We start from the raw sequence: 20,205 nt of genomic DNA, 5'->3' as shown, positions 1-20,205 counted from the left end.
AGTCGTGATCATGTCCTTAATTAATCTTGGTTATCACAATTGAGATTGAATTAGAAAAAAAAAGGTTAATTATAAATGAGTTGGTTTAATTTTAGTTACATCCTTGCTTTCTAGTCGTCTCGTCGGGACGCAGGCGGGAGTCGGACTCGACTGCGACTGGGTCTCTCTCAGAATTCGTACCATCTAAGGTAACAGAATATTTCTGTTTGGAGCTGAACCGTCCAATTAGAATCCGCACGACTCTTAAAGCGATTCTGTGCGTTCCACCTTGGGCCGGATTGGCCCGGATTCCGATCGGACGGACATGATTGAAACAGAAATATTGTTTTACCTGAGAAGATTTGGGTTCGTCTGTCTCTCCCGCCTCTTTCTTTGTTTCGGTTCTTGTAAAAACCCTATTCCTAAAAATCAATTAAAATAAATAATTAATCAATGCTTTTGTTTGCCGCTTCCTCTTGCTGAAGAAGAATTGCTGAAGAAGAAGAAGAAATGGGTGGGGAGAGAGAGTTGAAAGAGCGTTGGCGCTCCATCGAAGAGGAATTAGACGGAGATGACGACGACCCTGATCAGCGCCGCCTCCTCTCTGCCAAGGCCTCCTGGTCAGTAATACTAATACTAGTACTAATAGTCAGAAGAATCAACTTCAATTCATTAATGAAATCATATCATATCATATCATATCATATCATATCATATCATATCATATCCATATCCATCGTAGCGTAGGTTCTCAGACGCCTTCGATTTCCTGATAAAAGTGCCTGAGAGCAGACACATCTGGTGCGACTTCCCCAACCTCATGGGACCTCTTCTCGAGACATTCCATGCCTTGGAATCTTCATCTTCATCTTCATCTTCATCTTCATCCCTCATTCTCCTCTGGACCAGGATTTCCCACGAGCTCGCTGTCTGCACCCAATGTGTCTGTCAGCACCACCAGGCCCTCCATTCCTATGATGCCCACTACCAATCTGACTCTGTGGGTCCCCTCCTCAACACCCTCCACAGGCTCGATGAAGAGAGGGTCTCTGCCCATCTCAACCGCATCAATGCCAAGTTACATGCCAACCATTACGATCCTGCTCGTGATGGTCCTCAGGTCGTCAGTTTAATGTTTGAGGTGCTCATGTTCCCAGTACTATTGGATGACAGCTCTCTGGCAAATGAATTTCAGATCTTTCTACAATCCATTGATCACTCTTATGAAGTCACTCTCTCCACTGACCAACAATATCCCGTACTCTCTTTCTCTACCATTTATTTTAATTATAATTTTGTACAGCACCCACTTCTCACTGTTGAAACACATACATTGCTTTCTTGGGTTAACAGGGAGTGTTTGCACTGCTTTTCTTCGGCAGCAGTAAAGCTAGAGCAATTGGCCTTCGTCTAGCGAGATGCATGGGCAAGTTGAGGTACCTCCATCCCTCCCCCTTTTGCTAATAATAATTTAATATTTGGGTTGTACTATCTCCAAACCTTCTATGTCAACTAAAGTAATGAAAAACAAACCATGTAGGCTAGCAAGCGACTTGGAACCATTGCAACCTCTACTCAAGAAATGGATCGGTTTTTTAGAAACAGATGTTTTGCCTACCAGTACTGAGACTCTGAGGCCAAGATTGCAGCTCAAGCGAGCTGATGTATGGCTTGGAATTAAGTCACTGTATGTAAGTCTAAAACCTGCGACTACGCTTTCTTGTTTGTATTTAAATGTTTTTGTTTCAATTTATTGGATTCTAATTTTTTTTTTTTTTCATTTCTAGGCTGGGGTTTCTGGAAGGCCCAGCTTTTGAGGATGGTATATTGGAGAGGTATCCTGTTTTCTTGAATATAATACTCAACCATGTCAGTGATGACACTTCTGATTTCTCATATGCTGTTAGTTGCCTCAAAGCCTCCTTTGAGATGTTAGGTGAGTAATACACTTTCATACGTATCCTTCATTGTAAATGTTTTATTTTGTTCCTATGATGTGAGATCTGTGTATAGGTTGTAAGCTTTGGTTGAGAGCCTCACTATCACCAAGCGTGATGCGAAACACTTTACTTGGGCATTGTTTTCATACTCGAGACGAGAAAAGCCACAAGGATATTTTCGATCTTTTTATTCCATTTCTCCAGGTTTACCTCCCTCCCTTTCTCTCTCTCTCTCATATGCATTTGTCAATATTTGAGTTCAAGTATGCTTTTAAGTGGTCCTAAAAGAAATATAACAAAGAAAATAATGTAGAGTTCTCTGTTATGTAGTCCCTCGAAGCATTGCAAGATGGAGAGCATGAAAAGCAAAGGAGAAACATACTGTATTTTCTTCTTCATCAGGCCACTAGAAGCAGTAACTTCAGTGCCTTCACACGACAAAATGCTTCTAAGGTAAGACTCTCTAGTTTTATGAAAACTTGTCCCCCTGAAGACTACATTCTTACTGTTCTCAAACTGTGTTAATACTTTCGATTTGGGATTTCTAGTTTGTTATTATTTTGATGTCATACCAGTTGATTTGCAAGGTGAAAACAATGTTGAATTCTTGATAGAGTTTAGAAACTTCTGTCTGAAGTGTTACTTGGATGGTGCTATATTCTATGCCTAATTGAATCATCCAGGACTATATGGTCCTGTCTAGTACAGATAGATTTGTTTTCTTTTATATCTATTTGTTTTTTTTATAAAGCAACAGCTTCCGGCTTGTATCCAGTTGAAGAAAAGAATGTGACATTAGCAAATGAAGCTCTTTCTAAATTTGAAAAAAAGTGTTTTGTTTCAGATTGCTATACTTATTGTGTACCGAGGATATACAATGGAACCTCCTAGTCCCCCGTTTGAGTGTGCTCATATGTGGTAAGATTGAATTGTCATCATTATTATGCAAAATCAACTCTTTTGTTACTCTTTGTTTATTCTTTCAAAAAATTTATCAGGGGCCCCTCTTTGGTGAGCTCATTGAAGGACACAACCCTGCACAATTCCTTACGCCAACCTGCTTTTGATCTCATAAATTCTATTTTAATATCAGATGCATGTGCATTGGTATCAAAGCGTGTATCACTCTCAAAAGGTGATAGCGGAAGCCTTTTTGATGAGGAGGAGGATACATCCTTTTCAAAAGATACTGAGAGAGACAAAAGTTGTTGGACTGAATTCTGGTCACAATGGAACTTGACTTCACGTGAATGCAGCCAATGGAGATGCATTCCATTGTTGTGGTACACTGCAATGTTTCAAGTAGACCCCATGAATCTTCCTATATCATTCTCCATGGTCATATTTTGGGTATTGTCCCGTGTTTCTGTGGCGGATCTTAGTTCGGGTAATGAGCGGATGTCACAATCAGTGGATGAGTGGTTGGTGTCACATGCTGGGGAAATATCATGGTGCTTCAAATGGGAGACCCCTAATGGGTCCAATGATGGGGGAGATGGCAAGGAATCAAAAAACTCTGTTGAGGTGGCAGCTGCTACTTGCACTCTATTGCTGAGGTCCTTGAAAAGGTGTCGTGGTACTTCTTCCATAGTTAACCTAACCTTCCTTTGTACTACTAGTAGTAGTAGTAGTAGTAATTGTAGTAGTAGTAGTATATTCTCTTTACCATTCCTCATGAGATATCGTTGTGCTATTTTAATTAGGTTCTCTATGCAATTTGTTGTGCAACTACAAAAGCAGGAACTTCAGAGGCAATGGACTTGGGCACCTGCGATGGCAGAAAGCTTGGTTCTCCTTCTTGTAGATCCTAACGATGTCGGTAACTCTTGCTTCATCTGAAAAATGAAATGTACACATTGGTGTTAGTTATTTTGTGTCTAACTTGTATAATATTTGCTGTTAGCAGATTGTAAGGCAAGCAGGTAGAGCCATTTTAGAGTATGTCTCTCAGAATAGGATGCTGACAGCTGGGCTCCAATTTCTTTGTAGCAGCGCTGCTTCTCTCTCCGCCATGTATTTGGGTCTCAGATATGCTCTAAGGCTGGTAGGCTCTCCTTATTTTTGCCTTATATTTTTCTTTAACTTGCTTAGTTTAGTGATGTATTCTAGATGATTGATATGTGGACCTTGTACTGTTCATTCTATCAGGTTCAAGTTGACCCAATATCACAAAATTTTCCCAACCTGCACCACATATTTTTTGTCATGCGAAAGCTACTAAAGGAAGTGGTTAACCCTGACCAATCACCATCAGGTTTCCACAAGGGGAGTCCGTCCACTGTGAGACCACTAACTGAAGGAGGTTTCCTAAGGCAACCAGGGTTTAGCGACCCGTTGAACCAGCTGTCCAAATGTATGCCTAGTCTTGTCGACATGCAGTCTTGGGAAGACTTTTGCTATTTTCTATCAACTATCTTGTGGCCTTTTATGGTGAAATGCTTGGAGAAAAGAGGCATAATTTTTGATGAAAAAAATTGTGAGGTACATTTCTTTGAACCTGTATAATATTTATCCTTTTCTAAAATTTCACACCTCTTTCAATATGTCATATGCATAAGACATGAATAGACGTTCCCGAACAGCTCATATAAGGGTTTAATTTGATTAAAGGTACATGCTTTCAATCTTGCGGAGTTGCACTGACTCTAACAAATTCTGGAGACTTTTTTTTGGAAAAACTGTTTTTTTTGCAAAGGTTTAATATGCAAAAGTTTTGCATTAAGGTCTTAATTGATCGGTCCCGATGCTCAGGTGTACCTAGTGTACGGAAGGTATGAGAATGGGTACCATGCTGGTACAAGGTAACCTGAGTCGAAGGTACAAATCAAAGGGTTTAAGGAATAATTAAGGTAGGGTTACTGTAGCCAAATAGTGATCAGATCAATAATGACAACAATGGGCCTCTATTTATAGCAACAGGGAGGGTGACCTCAGCAATTTTGCCTGTATCCGTCTTTTGTGTGGGTTCGGAGACAACTTACAGGAAAGGTGGTCCCCACCAAAGGGATAAGTTGGTGAACAACTGGACTTTTTGGGCCGGGCTTTTAGCAAAGCCGGGCCAAGTTTTGTACCCTGGTATTTAGAATTAGTTCCTCAATTGGCTAGTAATTAATGACAGTTGCGTACGTAAGATATACTAATTAAATTTGTAACAGATGGCAAGCGTGCGCCTTCTTGAGGTGCTGCCTTTTGTTGTGGAGAGGCTATGTCTAGGGCTGTCCTCAACTCGGGAAGATTATTTACGTGAAAATTTCCTTTTTCCGGAGTTAGCCTGGCTGTCCCACTTGGCAAATTGGGGGAAATCATCCCTGGTAGTTCTCACAAGGCACTGGAAGCAGTGCATCCTTTCGGTTCTTCAAATTCTCAGGGGATCACTATCTACTGGGCCCACGCAACTCCTTCTCGCCCTTGAAGCAATGGTCTACAAAGGTTCTTTCCCTTTCCTTATTTTTTCTCAGTTTTATTGTTGGGTAATGGAATAAGACCCTCCTATGAACTTTTAGTTTTGACAACTACGTGCAATCCTGATCGATTATCTCGTCATCTTGAATTGAGGGAGTACTTTGATTTATCCTTCGGTTTGTTTGTAAGGTTAGGATTACTTTTTAGAAGCTCCCATTGAGGGAAGATTTTTTATGGAAAAATTACGTTTTGCTTCATTGAACATCTGCTATAGTTACGACAGCTATGGTAAGGTCAAGATTAAATTAGGCCTTTGCTTGACGATCTCATAATACTGATTTCTTTTGATGGGGCTTGAATTTTCTTCTAAATTTGGTAAAAAGTAAATTAAGTTTCCTTGGAGCGACTCCCGAGATGCTTATATAATTTTTGGTGCCTTAGCCATAAGAAGCAGTTCTATTAGAGCTGCTTTGAGGTTACCAAGTGGTTTGATCTTGCACCATATCAGCATAAAATTTCCCTTGTGTTCATTTTTTATTTTTGCTTTTTGACACACCTGTAAACTAGCAGATAAAATTGATATGGAGAAGTTCCTGGAGAAAGCGTCAGCATGTGAAGGGAGTGCCTTGTCTAAGGAGGCTCCTGCTACCACAAGACCACTGGCTCCTCTGTTGGATGTGGATGCTATTACTACAGAGAGGGCCCAACCTAAACCTAAACCTAAACCTAGCAGCGATAACTCTAACCATTTAGTCATACAGGAAGCAAGACGGGCTACCACTAAGTTGGAAGCAGATGTCATCTCATCAGCCAAACCACCGACTATTTTGGAAGGGAGGGGCTACAGCAAGGATAAAAAACCGACCAAACAATCTGAGGCAGCTGCAATAGCTGGAAAGAAACCACCCTTGAAACCAGCTGAACCAGAAGCACTTGCACTTGCATCAGAAAAGAAGCAGTTAAAGCCACCTGCTAAAGAGGAGTCACAGAAGCAGTTGAAGCAAATAGTACAAGAAGATGATCAACCTGATCCTCTAGATGTTGCATTGGATAAAATGCGCCAGACCCTGATCCCACGTCCTCCTCTAAGTCTGACAAAGACACTCCCCCTCCCTCCAAAGCGACAAGTGGTTCAACTTCCAATGCAAAATGGAAGCAGAAATAATACTTTATTTGGCAACAGAAACACATCTGTCATGAGGTTTAAACGCTCTAATTTTGAGCAGTGGTACAAGCAAATATTACAGATGGACTACTTCTCTGCTGTCGTCGGTATATCAAAGAATAATGGTCACAAGGAGAAGGATTCAAATGCAACTTTGAAAAAGGTCCCTCTCAGCTTTCAATCAGAAACTCAGTACCTAGATATATTTAGGCCACTTGTTTTGGAGGAGCTGAAGGCACAGTTGCGTGCTGCCTATATGGAGAGCTCCATTGAAGACATGGTGTGTGGCAGCTTCTCTGTGTTATCTGTTGAGAGAATTGATGAATTCTTGGTGGTCAGGGGTCGGCCAAATGAGAAAGAATTTCCCAGGAATCAAGCGGGCTGTTTTGAAAATGACCTGATTTTGCTTACCAAGGAGCCTTTCCAAAATACTGAGCAGTCTGTGCATGTGCTAGGAAAGGTACATTTTCATTTTCTATCTACTTGCATTTCATGAGAAATTTATACTAACCATTAAGGTTGAGTGGTTGACCAACTTGGCTGTGCAGTTTAAGAGCAGATACTAACCTTACTAAAGATTGCCTGTGTCAACAATTACTGTCTCGAATCTAAACTGGTTAGGTATCAAACCGGACCATCAATGTTCAGTAATGTGCTAATATTATATGAAACTCTGTCCATCTGGCTTGTGAACTGTAAATTGTAAAGCTGTAACCTGAGATGACAAGATAATGGAAATATATAATTTGAAAGATGTTTCGTGCTGGTACCTCATGTCTTTGTTGTATTGTAGGTGGACAGGCGAGAGAAGGGTGACAGAGACCAGCCTATGATCCTTGTTATACGCTTTCTCATCTCAAATGAGATTTCTCGTTTCATTAGAGTGCGGAAATTTCTGACAGAACGAAGCAAATGGTTTCTGAACAAAGTTTTCAACCTTACCCCTCAGATGAGAGAATTCCAAGCCCTCTCTTCTTTGCACGACATCCCTATTCTGCCTATTATCCTGAACCCACTCAATGTCAATGTACCCCACACAAGAGTGGCAAGACCTGCCCAGTTACATGAGGCACCCTTGAGTAGGCTTGATGAACCCATAAGGAATTTCTTGACCAGCTCCTACAACCATAGCCAACTTCAGGCCATTGATGTGGCTACCAAGAAACCGATTGATGGGAAGGATTTTGAACTCACTCTAATCCAGGGCCCTCCAGGTCTCTTTTTCTCTCTATCTCTTTCTCTATTTATGTTAAATTTTAACCAGATATTTGCATTTTTCTTTCTTTTATCTACTAATTTTGTTATTCAGGTACTGGAAAGACACGCACAATTGTTGCCATAGTGAGTGCCTTGCTTGCCTCACCTCTTGTGCAAAGGAAGAACTCTTCCTCTTCTTCGCAATATTGCCCTGGCAACAGACAAGGGAGGAACTCTTCCTCTTCCTCTTCTGTAATGAGGGCCTGGCAAGACCTCCCCTTAGCCCAGCAACTGATGAAGCAGTCGTTCTCTTCTGAAGGTGAATTTGAAGGCGCTGAAAGGTCCCTTAGAGGAAGAATTCTCATCTGTGCCCAGTCAAATGCTGCAGTAGATGAGCTCCTCTCCAGACTCGGCGAGGGCCTCATAGGAAGCGATGGCCAAAAGTACAAACCTTACATTGTCAGGGTCGGTAATCAACAAACTATCCATCCCAGTTCTCTCCCCTTTTTCATAGACACTCTTGTTCAGCAAAAGTTATCAGAGGATATGAAATCAAAGAAGGCTGATGCTAAATCTGGTAAAGCTGAATTTGAGTCTACCAGTTCGGTGAGAGCAAGATTGGAAAAGGTGGTAGATGATATCAGGAAATACGAAGCGAGGCGTGCAAAACTAAATAGCACTGATGGGGAAGATGATGAGTTATCAAAAGCAAAGGTGGTGTCTGTGTCTCGAACTGAATCACGTGACATTCCTGATGATCAAATTGATGCAAAGCTGAATCAATTGTATGGGCAAAAGAGGGAAATAAGTAGTGATCTTAAAATTGCTCATACAAATGAGAAGAGGCTGGCTGAAGAGAACAGAGCTCTTAAGCAAAAGGTGAGGAAACAAATTCTGAGGGATGCTCAAATTGTGTTGACTACCCTCAGCGGGGCCGGTGGTGACTTGTATTCAGTCTGCTCAGAGGCTGCCTCAGCTGGTAAATTTGGGATTGTTCCGGAGCATACAATGTTTGATGTGGTTGTCATAGATGAAGCAGCTCAGGTATCTTATTCTTTGTTTTTATTTATGTTTGGTGCATTATGTTTCTCTGTTGATGCAGACAAGTAATAAAAAGGTTTTGCTGTTGATGCAGGCTCTAGAACCTGCAACACTGATTCCTCTTCAACTTCTCAAGTCATCAAAAGGAATAAAGTGTGTAATGGTAAGTAGTATTCAAGTTCCAGTTCAGTATATATTTAAACAGCTATCTCATTTATTCCTTGGCACTATGACTATTGAGTATTGTGGTATGAGTACTGGTTTACAAGTTAATTGAAATTTGAAAAGGTGGGAGACCCTAAGCAGCTTCCGGCGACAGTGATATCAGATGTGGCAAGCAAGTTCTCATATGAATGCAGCATGTTTGAGAGGTTGCAGCGAGCCGGCCACCCCGTTATCATGCTCACCCAACAATACCGCATGCACCCTGACATCTCCAGATTTCCATCATTGCATTTCTATGATGGCAACTTGCTAAATGGAACCTACATGGAAGACAGATTCGCTCCATTTCACAACATCAAATGCCTTGGTCCATACATGTTCTTCGATGTAAATGATGGTCAGGAGCGTTTTGCCGGCTCTCAGTCTCTCCGTAATGAATCTGAAGCTGAGGCTGCCACTGAAATTCTAAAGTTCCTTAACAAAAGGTAAAAATAAATAAAAAAATAAAAAATTTCTACCTACCTAAGTCATTACCCTGAACAAGGAAGGTAGGTACTAACTAATGTAATCACTTGTCAATTTTGTTGTCAGGTACCCCTCTGAGCTAGCTTGCAAGAAGATTGGCATTATTACCCCTTATAAGAGCCAGCTGTCCCTTTTACGTTCGAAATTTAACTCCATCCTTGGTCCTGATGCTGTTTCAGAAATGGAATTAAACACGGTTGATGGGTTCCAAGGTCGCGAGGTTGACATTCTCCTGCTTTCTACAGTCAGGGCAAATTCATCTTCATCTTCTGATGAGTCAGGCCACATCCGTACTGGTACTGGCGGTATCGGTTTTGTGGCTGATGTGAGACGAATGAACGTTGCTCTGACACGTGCCAAGTTCTCTCTCTGGATCTTTGGGAATGCAAGGACTCTTCAGGTGAACCCTCACTGGACTGCATTGATGCAGGATGCCAGACAGAGAAACCTGTTTGTCTCCATCTCTCGGCCTTACTCTTTTCAAGAATTATTGCCAGATTCTTTGGGAAAGGATATCATAATGAATTGCAAAGTCAAGCGATTTGGTTCAAGCATGCCAGGAAGGGAGAGAGAGCCAAGATCTGGTGTCGAGCGATTTGGTTCAAGCAAGCAGATGCCAATGTTAGGAAGGGAGAGAGAGCCGAGATCTGGTGTCAAGCAACTTGGTTCAAGCATGCAGATGCCAATGCCAGGAATGGAGAGTGAGGCGAGATCTGGTGTCAAGCGATTTGGTTCAACCACGCAGATGCCAATGCCAGGAATGGAGAGTGAGGCGAGATCTGGTGTCAAGCGATTTGGTTCAAGCATGCAGATGTCAATGCCAGGAATAGAGAGTGAGCTGAGGTCTGGTGCTGGAGTATTGATGAAAAGAGCAAATGAGAATGAGGTTGCCGTCAGAGGGCCAGGCGGGAGCAGAAATGGTAACGAAAGAAGTCGTGCAGATTCAAAGGCAATTGCTTCAGGAAGCAAGGGGAGAAGTGAGAATGTTGGTGTTGGAAAGAGGGGGTTGGGTGAGTTGGTTGAGGTTGCGAAAGAGGCAGCGAAGAAATTGTGTGACCCCGGGGAATGTAGTGGTGCTGATGTTGGTCCCTCTAAACAGATTCAAACTGATGCTGGTCATTCACTGACAAGGGAAAAGAGGGAAAAGAGGAGGGTGATGCCAATGCCAATGCCGACACCAAAGACACGAGGGTCTAAGGGGCCTGTGGCTCCCAGTGGGTCTGAGAAGAAGAAAGGTGGAGGAGAGGAGGTAGGAGAGAGGAAGAAAGGGAAAGCAGCAGAAGCGAGTGTGGGTGTGGGCAGTGTGCTGAATTCTGCAAGGAAACGGCAAAGAGAGGAAGTTGGTTCTCTGCTGTCCTCTGCACTCATCCCCTCTAAGAAGAAATCATTATAATCAGACCATGGCATGCTTGCTCTTGCTCTTGCTTCTTTATTTGTCCATAATATATAAATTCTATTTGCTTGTTTATGTTCTGTAGAAATCAGAACATGGAATACCAGTAGGAGTGGGAACAAGGTACTTACAGGATGATAAGATAGGAAAAAGAGTAGCTAGCTGGCATGTTAACTAAATAGCATAGCAGCACCTTGTTGTAACTCCCAACTGTATGTTCTAATTTTGTCGTCTTGTAAATATCAGATAGAATAGATATTGGCATTTTGCGGGGAGTATGTGCTTTTATAATAGAGCCATTAATTGTGGCCCCAATTCCATTCCATTTTTATACATTTATTATCTCCTCCTAATTAAGGAGCTTAATGTCTAGATCCTGCAAGGGTTCTGATTTACTGTTTTTTTTTTTCGAAATGATGCTCAGCCGTTGAATTTCCAGATCGCACATAGATGAATTTTTCAAATTATGAGCTTCAACACTTAAGTATGCATTGGTTGCGCCGCATATGATTCCAGTGCCCGTAGACTGCGCGCCGCACCCGTGGAACGCGCCTCTGAACCATGCACGGCACTTGCTTCTTTTTTTCTACTGAAGGCGGGATTCGAACCCAGTTGGATTTTGTTAGTGCCAAAATTCTTACCACTACACTAGAGTTCACATGTGTTATCTTGTAGATAAATATAGCATTTAACTATTTTTCACTATAAATTTGATTTAAATTATCTCTTCTTCTTATTAAGGAGCTTAATGATTTCTACTACATAATTTGCTCTCGTTGTTGTGCACGGCACGATTACTAGTATCATAAATGGAATTAATCCTTGGTTATATATCGCAGCTTCAAACTAGCAGAGGCGTATTAAACCAGTACTTGCGTAGTTTCTCAAGGAAAAAAAGAAGAAAAAACTAGTGGAATCAATCAGTCAGTCAATCAATTCAATTAGTTCAGATGCCCGGTGCGGTACACTTCTACATCCATGTACGCTCCAATATTTCCATCTTAATTTAGAAAACAGAGTCAACACAACTGAAATATATATATACACACACTCTACCAATCTATCTATTTCACAATCATTTCTCTCTCTGTGTAAAGCACATGTATTCCTATATATTATATGGAACCTCTTGAAAATGGTGGTACATCTTTTAGAGCTGTATTTGACTGTAAATAAGGAAAAATTCACTATGTGTATTTGACTGTAAATAAGGAAAAATTCACTATGTATGATTTCTGTTCTGTCATTCGGATTACAAGACATGCATATGATATGATCATATCATAATTGCTAAATTACCCTCCTTTAAGGCATAAATCTCACAACCAAATATGTAGTAACAATGATAAACTAAAAACACACAATTAATATTACTTGTGGTCAGATCAAGAGAAGATGATGATGATGATGATAATTAAATATTAAATAATTCAAACAGACGAGCAATCCAAATCCATCTGGTCTGCCTTAGCTGCAGCACGATGTTGAGCACAGCAGGAAGCATCCAAGACGTCGAGGTTGTACAATATGGGGATGATGAGAAGGGAGCAGAGGAATGAGAGGACGGGGCCGAAGATCCATAGAAGGAGAGGAAGAGCGGTGTAGAAGAGGCGGTTGCCTACGGTGTTCAGCAGGAAGCCCTTCTCTAGCAGGTCACACACGTAATCCTGCGAGAGGCGGTTGCCAATGACTGATGCACCATCATCATGATCATGATCAAGTTTGATATTGATGAGGAAGTTGACCTGGTTGAGGAATCGGATAGAGAGAGAGTAGCAAAGGAAGGCGAAGACGAATAGAAGCAACAGGGAGACATACTTTAGGGAAAGCATAAACTCCCCATGGGCCCCGAACACTGCATCATTCAGCGGCCGCTTGATGCTGTAAGTGCTGCTCAGCACCGCTGCCAGACCCGTGCATAGCAAGATTGATGTCGTCCCCATCAGCGTGGACCCCATGATGGCGTTCCGGATTGACTGCACCGCCAAGATGTTTTTCTTGTCGTTGTCCTTCATCATGGCTGCCACCCAGAGGTGCCGGCCTGCTGAGTTGATGCCGATGAAGGTGCAGTGAGGCTCAGTGCGCACCTTGTGCCATAGCCACCCGTGGTACGCCAACAGTGAAAACACGGCAAAAGGCACCAGAACCAAATCCAGGTAGCTCGTTTGCCACTCCATCGTATTAATTTTTCTCTTAATTGTGTGTGTGTGTGTGATGATTGAAATTGTGTGTCTAATTTGTTTGCAAAGGCACAAACAAATTAATAGAAGCTAGAGGTATAAGTTGGAATTAATAGAAGCTAGCTAGGGAATATATATGGAAACGGAAGCAAGGGAGGTGGTGGCTATAACATGTGCGAGAGAAGTGTGTGTGTGTTTGTGTGTATATATATGTATGATAATATGAATGGGGGATGTTATTAATAATAATTAAATGGCAGCAGGGTCATTAGCATTAACAATTAATAATATTTTAACATCAACATCCGCATGACCTATTACTTAAAGCTTAAAGCTAGTACTGTGTGGTTATGGTAGAAAGAAAACCTGATCTTCTCTCAAAAAAAGAAAACCTACCAAGCTTACCTTTTGCATTTTGCATTTTGCATTTTGCATTTTGCTTTTGCAATAATTAATTAATTATTCTTTCTATCGTTATAGTCTTATATATATATATACACACTATTATATATTCATCCATTCATTCATTCATTCTGTTTGCAGTGTTGCCATGTATAGTTATAGTTAACAAACTAATTAACAAGGAGCCACAAAGTCCCTTCTATTTGGGAATTAGTGGTGCAAGTAATTATATTCAGTACCAAAATTTGGTTATCCATCGAAAAACAGTAGCAAGGAATACCTGACTGAGACGCAATCAATTTTCTTTTAGGAGAATTAATGTTGGCAACCTTTACTTTTCTGTTTTCCATACCAACTATATATGCATATCTATGTGTACATGCATGTGTTAATTACAAGTTTTTTTTATTTTATTATTCTTTTTTTATTCGAATTTTGAATCAACAATTAATTTCTCATGAAATTAAGAGATCGAGCATTGTAAGATTGGTTTTCGTATGTGTTACAAGTTACAAGTTACATTAGATACCTAGCTATATAGCTCTCACATGAATAACATTGTTAGATTAATTTTCGTATGTGTTACAAGTTAATTACTTTATAAAAAATTAGTGTTTGTTTTTGTAAAGTGGAACCTTACCTGATCGATAACACGTCAGCGTAATCCCTGCTATAACGGTCGGCCATTTAATGCTCTCCGTTTCATTTTCATTTTCTTTTTCATTGAATGAACCCGGTCTATTACTCCCAATATATGTACCCAACCCTTTCTGAGTCTCTCTCTTTCATTAATAAAACAAAAACTTATTTTATGAAATCAGAAGTTAATTAGACCACAAAATTGACAATATTAAAAGTTCATAAACATGCAATATTTTGTTAGGAAGGTAAAAAACTCACAATGTGATTGGACATATTATGACACGGTACGCTCACCAATTATATGACGTGACTCGTGTGTCATATGTCATGACCCACAAAATAAATGACACGGCACGACATACAAATTGGCATAATCACTATATGGCACGCCACATGACCAGACATGATCACATGTGATCAATATAACTTAAAATTATGGCATTATATATTCCAAAAAACAATTCAAGTTTTGGACAATACATTTTTTTTTTTAACAAATATTATTTTAGCAATGTTTCTTGATTTTATAATTTTACAATTTTTTCACATTTTCGACATTCTTTTCCTTTATTAACAAGATTATGGTTAAAAAATTATAGTTAGATATGAACAAACCAGAAATGGATTTGTCTCAAATGTAGTTCACAAAAGTGAATTTATTTAATACTTATAAGAGTAAAAGAGAAAAAAGGAAGAAAAAAAAATGAGACAGAAGGGGCCATAAAAAAGCAAATTATGAAAAAAAATGAATGCAAACAAAACAATTTCATTCTTTCTTTTAAAAGAATAAAGGAAAAAAAAAAAACTGGTTACTATTATAACATTGCTATCTTTGTTTTCATTTTATTGAATTTGTAAAATACGTACATATATATAGATGAGAAGACTAGCTCTCGGTAGATAATGCACAACACGTACAACACAACACTACACTAGTCATTTTATATAAAAATTAGAACAATTGGTGTTGTTAATGTTAGGTATAATGCGGCCATTTTTATTAATAACCCAAAAAAAAAAGTTTTTTACAAAAGTAACCCCAAAATCTGAGTTTTTTCAAATATAACCAAACCGCCAGGGACATGGGCGGTCTGCTAGGGACCAGACCGCCAGTGTTTTGGGCGGTCCGCTTTTTTTTTTTTTTTTTTTTTTTAGAGATCTGATTTTTTTTATATTTTCATTTGTGAAGTTTTAGTTTTTTTTTTGCTTAGGGTATTTGCCAAAAAAATAATTAGAATGTTTAAAACATAAATTACAACGTGTCTTATAATTATAACGTGTCTATTTTTTTTTATATTTTTCTTCTGAAATTACAACGTGTCTAAATGATTATGTATTATTATAACTGGCAATTTCTATCAATAATCATTATGTCACTTATGCACTAAATGATTATTCTGATTTTTGACCACTTTGGTGATTAACAAAATCATAAATCTCATATGCATAAATGACTTATAACACATACTTTATGCAAAACAATCAGTCACAGAACAATTATTTTATGCCCAAATTTCAAACAATTATTTTGTACCAGTAAACTTTAATCGTGCAAAGTCAAAACAGTAAATGATGCACGAAAAGACCCTAAAAACTCTGAAATTGTAAAGAAAATTCGAAAAATCTATATCCGACGGTCGGATCGGGCTGGAAAATAAGTTAGCTTGGATTTGGGGTTGTGGAGCTCATGTCAAAATTTCAGCCCGATCCGACGGACGGATCAAAAGTTACGCCCCTTTTTGTGAAGCATGCGCAGGACCATATTGCATCATATTTGCCAAAAAATAAAACATTTGATATATTTATAAGTCATGTTGTCTAATTGTAGAAAAATCAAAATAAATTGAAATTTGTATCAATTCTGTGTATTTTTTAATGCTCTACATGCTGGTGTAATAACTTTTTCAGTTTGGTCCCTGTATCAGTCCAGACTTGCTGATTTACCAACAGAGGTCAAATTTAATGTTTTTAGTGCATTGCACTATACCAGCAGCTTTTGCCTAGTGCTTGGCTGCTGAGTTTGGACTTGGTACCATACCAGAGGTCAGTCTAGGGTGCTTTGTGCATGGACAGAGATCTAATTTGAGGTTTGAACATATTTTAGTATCTCTAAACTATTGTTTTAGTACCATAAAAATAGAGAAGAAGATCAACAAGCTGTCAGAGCTTGAAATTTTTTGAATCAAAGCCAAGTCCTTAATTAGTGTTATCTTTAGACTTGTGATATCCAACTGACAAATCAATTGAAAGTTATAAAGAGTTACGACATCACTCAAACTTTTTTTTTTGGGTTATGAATAAAAATGGCCGTATAAGATATAAATTTCAAAATTCGATTAGGTCTGACTGTTTCGAAATTTCATACTAATATTATAATTGTTCTAATTTTAAACTCCCAGTTCTTTAATAAAAATTTTGTTTATGTTTTAAACATTCTAATTAATTTTTTGGCAAATACCCTAAGCAAAAAAAAAACTAAAACTTCACAAATAAAAATATAAAAAAATCAGATCTCTAAAAAAAAAAAAAAAAAAAAAAAAAAAAAAAAAAAAAAAAAAAGCGGACCGCCCAGAACACTGGCGGTCTGGTCCCTAGCAGACCGCCCATGTCCCTGGCGGTCTGCTACAGAAGTGGACCGCCAGCATCCCTGGCGGTTTGGTTATATTTGAAAAAACTCATATTTTGGGGTTACTTTTGTAAAAAACTTTTTTTTTTGGGTTATTAATAAAAATGGCCGGGTATAATGCATGCCTCATCCTCCTTTTAACTAAAGTTCGCCTCTAATTTTGGATGTGTAAAATTAATTAATAATTAATCTGGTTTCGGTTACTAGCTATCTAGCTAGTGGATGTATTAATTAATTTGACTCAAAAGGAAATTAAATGTTTTCCTTTAGTTGACGATCGATCAGAATAAAATTATACCCATCAATTCGTTTATATTTCAGATATATATATTTTTAGAATAGGACATTAATTATTACTGTTTATTATAAGTTAATTAATTAGATTGACAACCAAAGGAAATTAAGTCAAGAAAATTGTCGAACGCATATATATATATATGCAGTACGTACGTTGTATATATTCCAAGCTCGATATATATATATATATCAGTATTAATTAACTATTATTGTTGAAGTGAGTCCAAAACTTTTAATTCTCAGTTCATTAATTTTTCAAAAAAAAAAAAAAATGAAAGAAAAAGTCAAAAATAATTTTGTTTGTTTATGTATATGTATATGTATGTGCGCCAGATAATATAACTTGAACTTTTTGTGTTAAATGAATATGGCAGCGAAGTTGTCCAGGTACAAAAATAGTGGCAAATCTCTCAATTTGCATGAACTTCAGATAAAGTATATGTATGTAGTGCTACTGCCACTATTGATAATTATATATATATATATATATAGGCATGCATGCTCTTTTTGGGGTTATAGGGGCGGTAATATTTTGCTTGATTAATTTAAAATTGGGGGGATCCGGATTCGACTGAACCCACCATGCATATTAATTGCATGCATGAAGATTGAAGAACACTACTCTCTGATATATCTTGATCAAGTGCTAAATTAAAAAAACTAAATAATAAATAGATAATTAAATGACAGTTAATTAAGGTTAAGAAATCCAAGATTCCCATTGACACCCCTAACTAGTTTCAATATAGTAGATATCGATCGAATTTATATCAAGACACGCGCTGGATAATTGTCATTTAAGAAAATTTTAGATTGATTGATAATTGATTGGTCACATCTTTAATTGTTTTATTTTTTTTCATTTTTATATCATTTAATGAATATGTTATTTGTCATTTAATGATCTCATTTAAGTAAACCTGCATGATTTTATTATATTCAAGATTTCTGTCATTCCAAATTAATATATATATAAAAGACACTACATTTTATGTCATGACTATAATACACCACATATAATAAAGCATGATATTTAAGAAGTGCATACCAAAAATATAGTGAGCGCGCAAGAAATAAAGTATAAACTATATTAATTTAATATTTATAATTTTATTATATGTTTTCAGTTGTAGTCATTGAATATTTGTTTTCTCTTTAATACATACAAAATGTATAATATAACTACTACTAAGATATCTTAAATTTGCACTAAGTCAACGTTATTTATCATTGGACTTTATTATACTAATTGACTTTTTATTTCTAATTTGGATTTAGAACTCATCTATTTTAATATTAGTCATGGATATTGTTCAATAATTATTCTTTTAATTGGTCTATTTTTTTTATGAAATTATGTAATTTTGTATGAGATTTTTTTGTCCTTTAATAATATGTTTCTGTTGCAACACACAGACACGATACTAGTCTAAGAATGTTAAAATTAACAGATGTCTTTATATATAAAAAAAAAATTAATTATCCATGACATTCGTTCATCTTAACGGTCAAGTAATTAAAAGGCCAAGATAATTAAAAATATCATTTAAGACTACATTATTGCAAGTCTAAATAAATTAGATGAAGTTATTAGCTATTAATATTATTATTATTATTCTTAGCTCATGATAAATAAATATATATACACGGCATATATTGTGATTAATTAATTAAAATTGGTTTATGAATGAAGGTGGTAATGAAAGGAAAGGGAAAGGTGATTCGGTGAATATATATATATATATATATTGTGTGTGATATTTGTCAGATTGCATATATACATGATACATGATACATATATAGAGAAAGAAGATGTAGCTAGAGCCTAGAGGTGCATATATGGAATTGGTGACAGCTAACGAATATGCGTTGGGAATGAGGAATATAATATATACCTTCATTATTGGAAGAAGAGGAGGGTTCAAATGCCTCCATGTTTTTGTGCCTCCATCTCCCTCCATAATTTTCAAAGTTCAAACAGTCGATCCGAACCGCTCAACCTAAACTCCATACTAAAATATGTTTGGAGGCCAAATTTTATATTTTTAGGAATTTTTTTACTATTTTTTTAGATAGGTAGAAAAATACTGTTTTTAGATGGTTCAGATTTACTGATTTTGTACCTATCTAAAATAATAGTAAAAAAATTCCTAAAAATATAAAATTTGGTCTCCAAACATATTTTAGTATGGAGGTTAGGTTGAGCGGTTCGGATCGACTGTTTGAACTTTGAAAATGATAGAGGGAGATGGAGGCATGATGGAGGCACAAAAACATGGAGGCATTTGAACCCTCCTCTTGGAAGAATATACGTACACACTTTCAATTGATCATGATATATCACTCGTACTATCGATTGATGGATATATATATGGATGGATCATTGGATCGTGCATGGGTACGTTAATGGACGGACGGATATTGATCGATCTGATGAAAAAAAGTGAAGGTTAGTGGCAGCTGCACTATCAACAGTTAATTATATATGAATTTATTGCTTATTCATATCTCATGGCACAACGTACGTACTCTTCATCAATATTCTTTTTCTTTTCACAAACAAATTAAAAAAAAAAAAGAATAATAATAATTAATGTGTGGTCACCTGTATATATATATACTCTCTCGATCCTCTCCTGGGGCTGCTGGGAGACAAATTAATTAATTAAGTGATGCTTAGCTTAATTACTGGATCTTCTTGGAATGAATGTAGCGCCACATGTTGACTACATTAATTCAACCCACTGAGACTGACTCACCATGCAATGCTATATATATATGCTTCAAACATGCATCTATACCTTCCATATATTTATTTAGTCGCATTGGACCAGATCATATATGCATTAATTAATTAACTTGATCTCTATTAATATATATATATATATATTAATGTGAGAGTGATGATGATTAGCAATTGATTATATATTTTAGGCCTAATAGAAATATATAGTTGAGTTGGCTATCATTATCATTAATTATCATTATCAAAGAAGGAAGATCAAGGAAGGAAGAAAAAAGAAGAAAAGAAAAGAAAAGAAAAGATAGTGAGTCATGGAGCATAAATGTACGTAGATTTTGTCCCTAGCTTTTTGAGGAATATTCCATGTCATTTACAATTATAAATTCAATTTGACTACTTACGGTACCCATAGGCTGATAGGCCATAGCTAATTAATTAATAATAAATAATTAATTATAAATTGGCAATTTAATTAAGATCCCATTAATTAGAGAGAGGTTGTGCTAGC

The 20,205-nt window shown here is 37.5% G+C and overlaps 2 protein-coding genes across 5 annotated transcripts; one reads left to right on the top strand and one right to left on the bottom strand.

The window, feature by feature from the left end:
- The first annotated feature begins 439 nt into the window (after positions 1-439).
- Positions 440-10,943, top strand: LOC144546218 (P-loop containing nucleoside triphosphate hydrolases superfamily protein). 4 transcript variants are annotated; one of them, XM_078294761.1, is made up of 19 exons: positions 440-599; positions 727-1,237; positions 1,333-1,415; positions 1,520-1,670; positions 1,767-1,915; positions 1,993-2,123; positions 2,250-2,372; positions 2,764-2,837; positions 2,918-3,487; positions 3,623-3,734; positions 3,826-3,963; positions 4,068-4,400; positions 5,075-5,348; positions 5,892-6,946; positions 7,280-7,700; positions 7,796-8,727; positions 8,819-8,887; positions 9,013-9,374; positions 9,481-10,943. In XM_078294761.1, the coding sequence occupies exons 4-19, from the start codon at positions 1,642-1,644 to the stop codon at positions 10,805-10,807; spliced, it is 6,099 nt and encodes a 2,032-aa protein (XP_078150887.1). In that variant the 5' UTR covers positions 440-599; positions 727-1,237; positions 1,333-1,415; positions 1,520-1,641; the 3' UTR covers positions 10,808-10,943. The 4 variants fall into 4 exon arrangements, with proteins under 4 accessions (XP_078150887.1, XP_078150885.1, XP_078150886.1 ...); XM_078294759.1 differs by having other exon boundaries at positions 463-599; positions 1,520-1,666; XM_078294760.1 differs by having other exon boundaries at positions 483-599; positions 722-1,237; positions 1,520-1,666.
- Positions 10,944-12,003: 1,060 nt separating this feature from the next.
- LOC144546047 (uncharacterized) lies at positions 12,004-13,173 on the bottom strand. Its single transcript, XM_078294593.1, has one exon. The coding sequence runs from the start codon at positions 12,982-12,984 to the stop codon at positions 12,238-12,240; it is 747 nt and encodes a 248-aa protein (XP_078150719.1). The 5' UTR covers positions 12,985-13,173; the 3' UTR covers positions 12,004-12,237.
- Between the last annotated feature and the right edge of the window lie 7,032 nt (positions 13,174-20,205).

The sequence above is a fragment of the Carex rostrata genome, chromosome 29 (assembly GCF_964058835.1).
Source record: "Carex rostrata chromosome 29, lpCarRost1.2, whole genome shotgun sequence".
NCBI lineage: Eukaryota > Viridiplantae > Streptophyta > Magnoliopsida > Poales > Cyperaceae > Carex > Carex rostrata.
The sequence above is the reverse complement of the archived record's forward strand: the minus strand, read 5'-3'. Positions and strand labels throughout refer to the sequence as shown.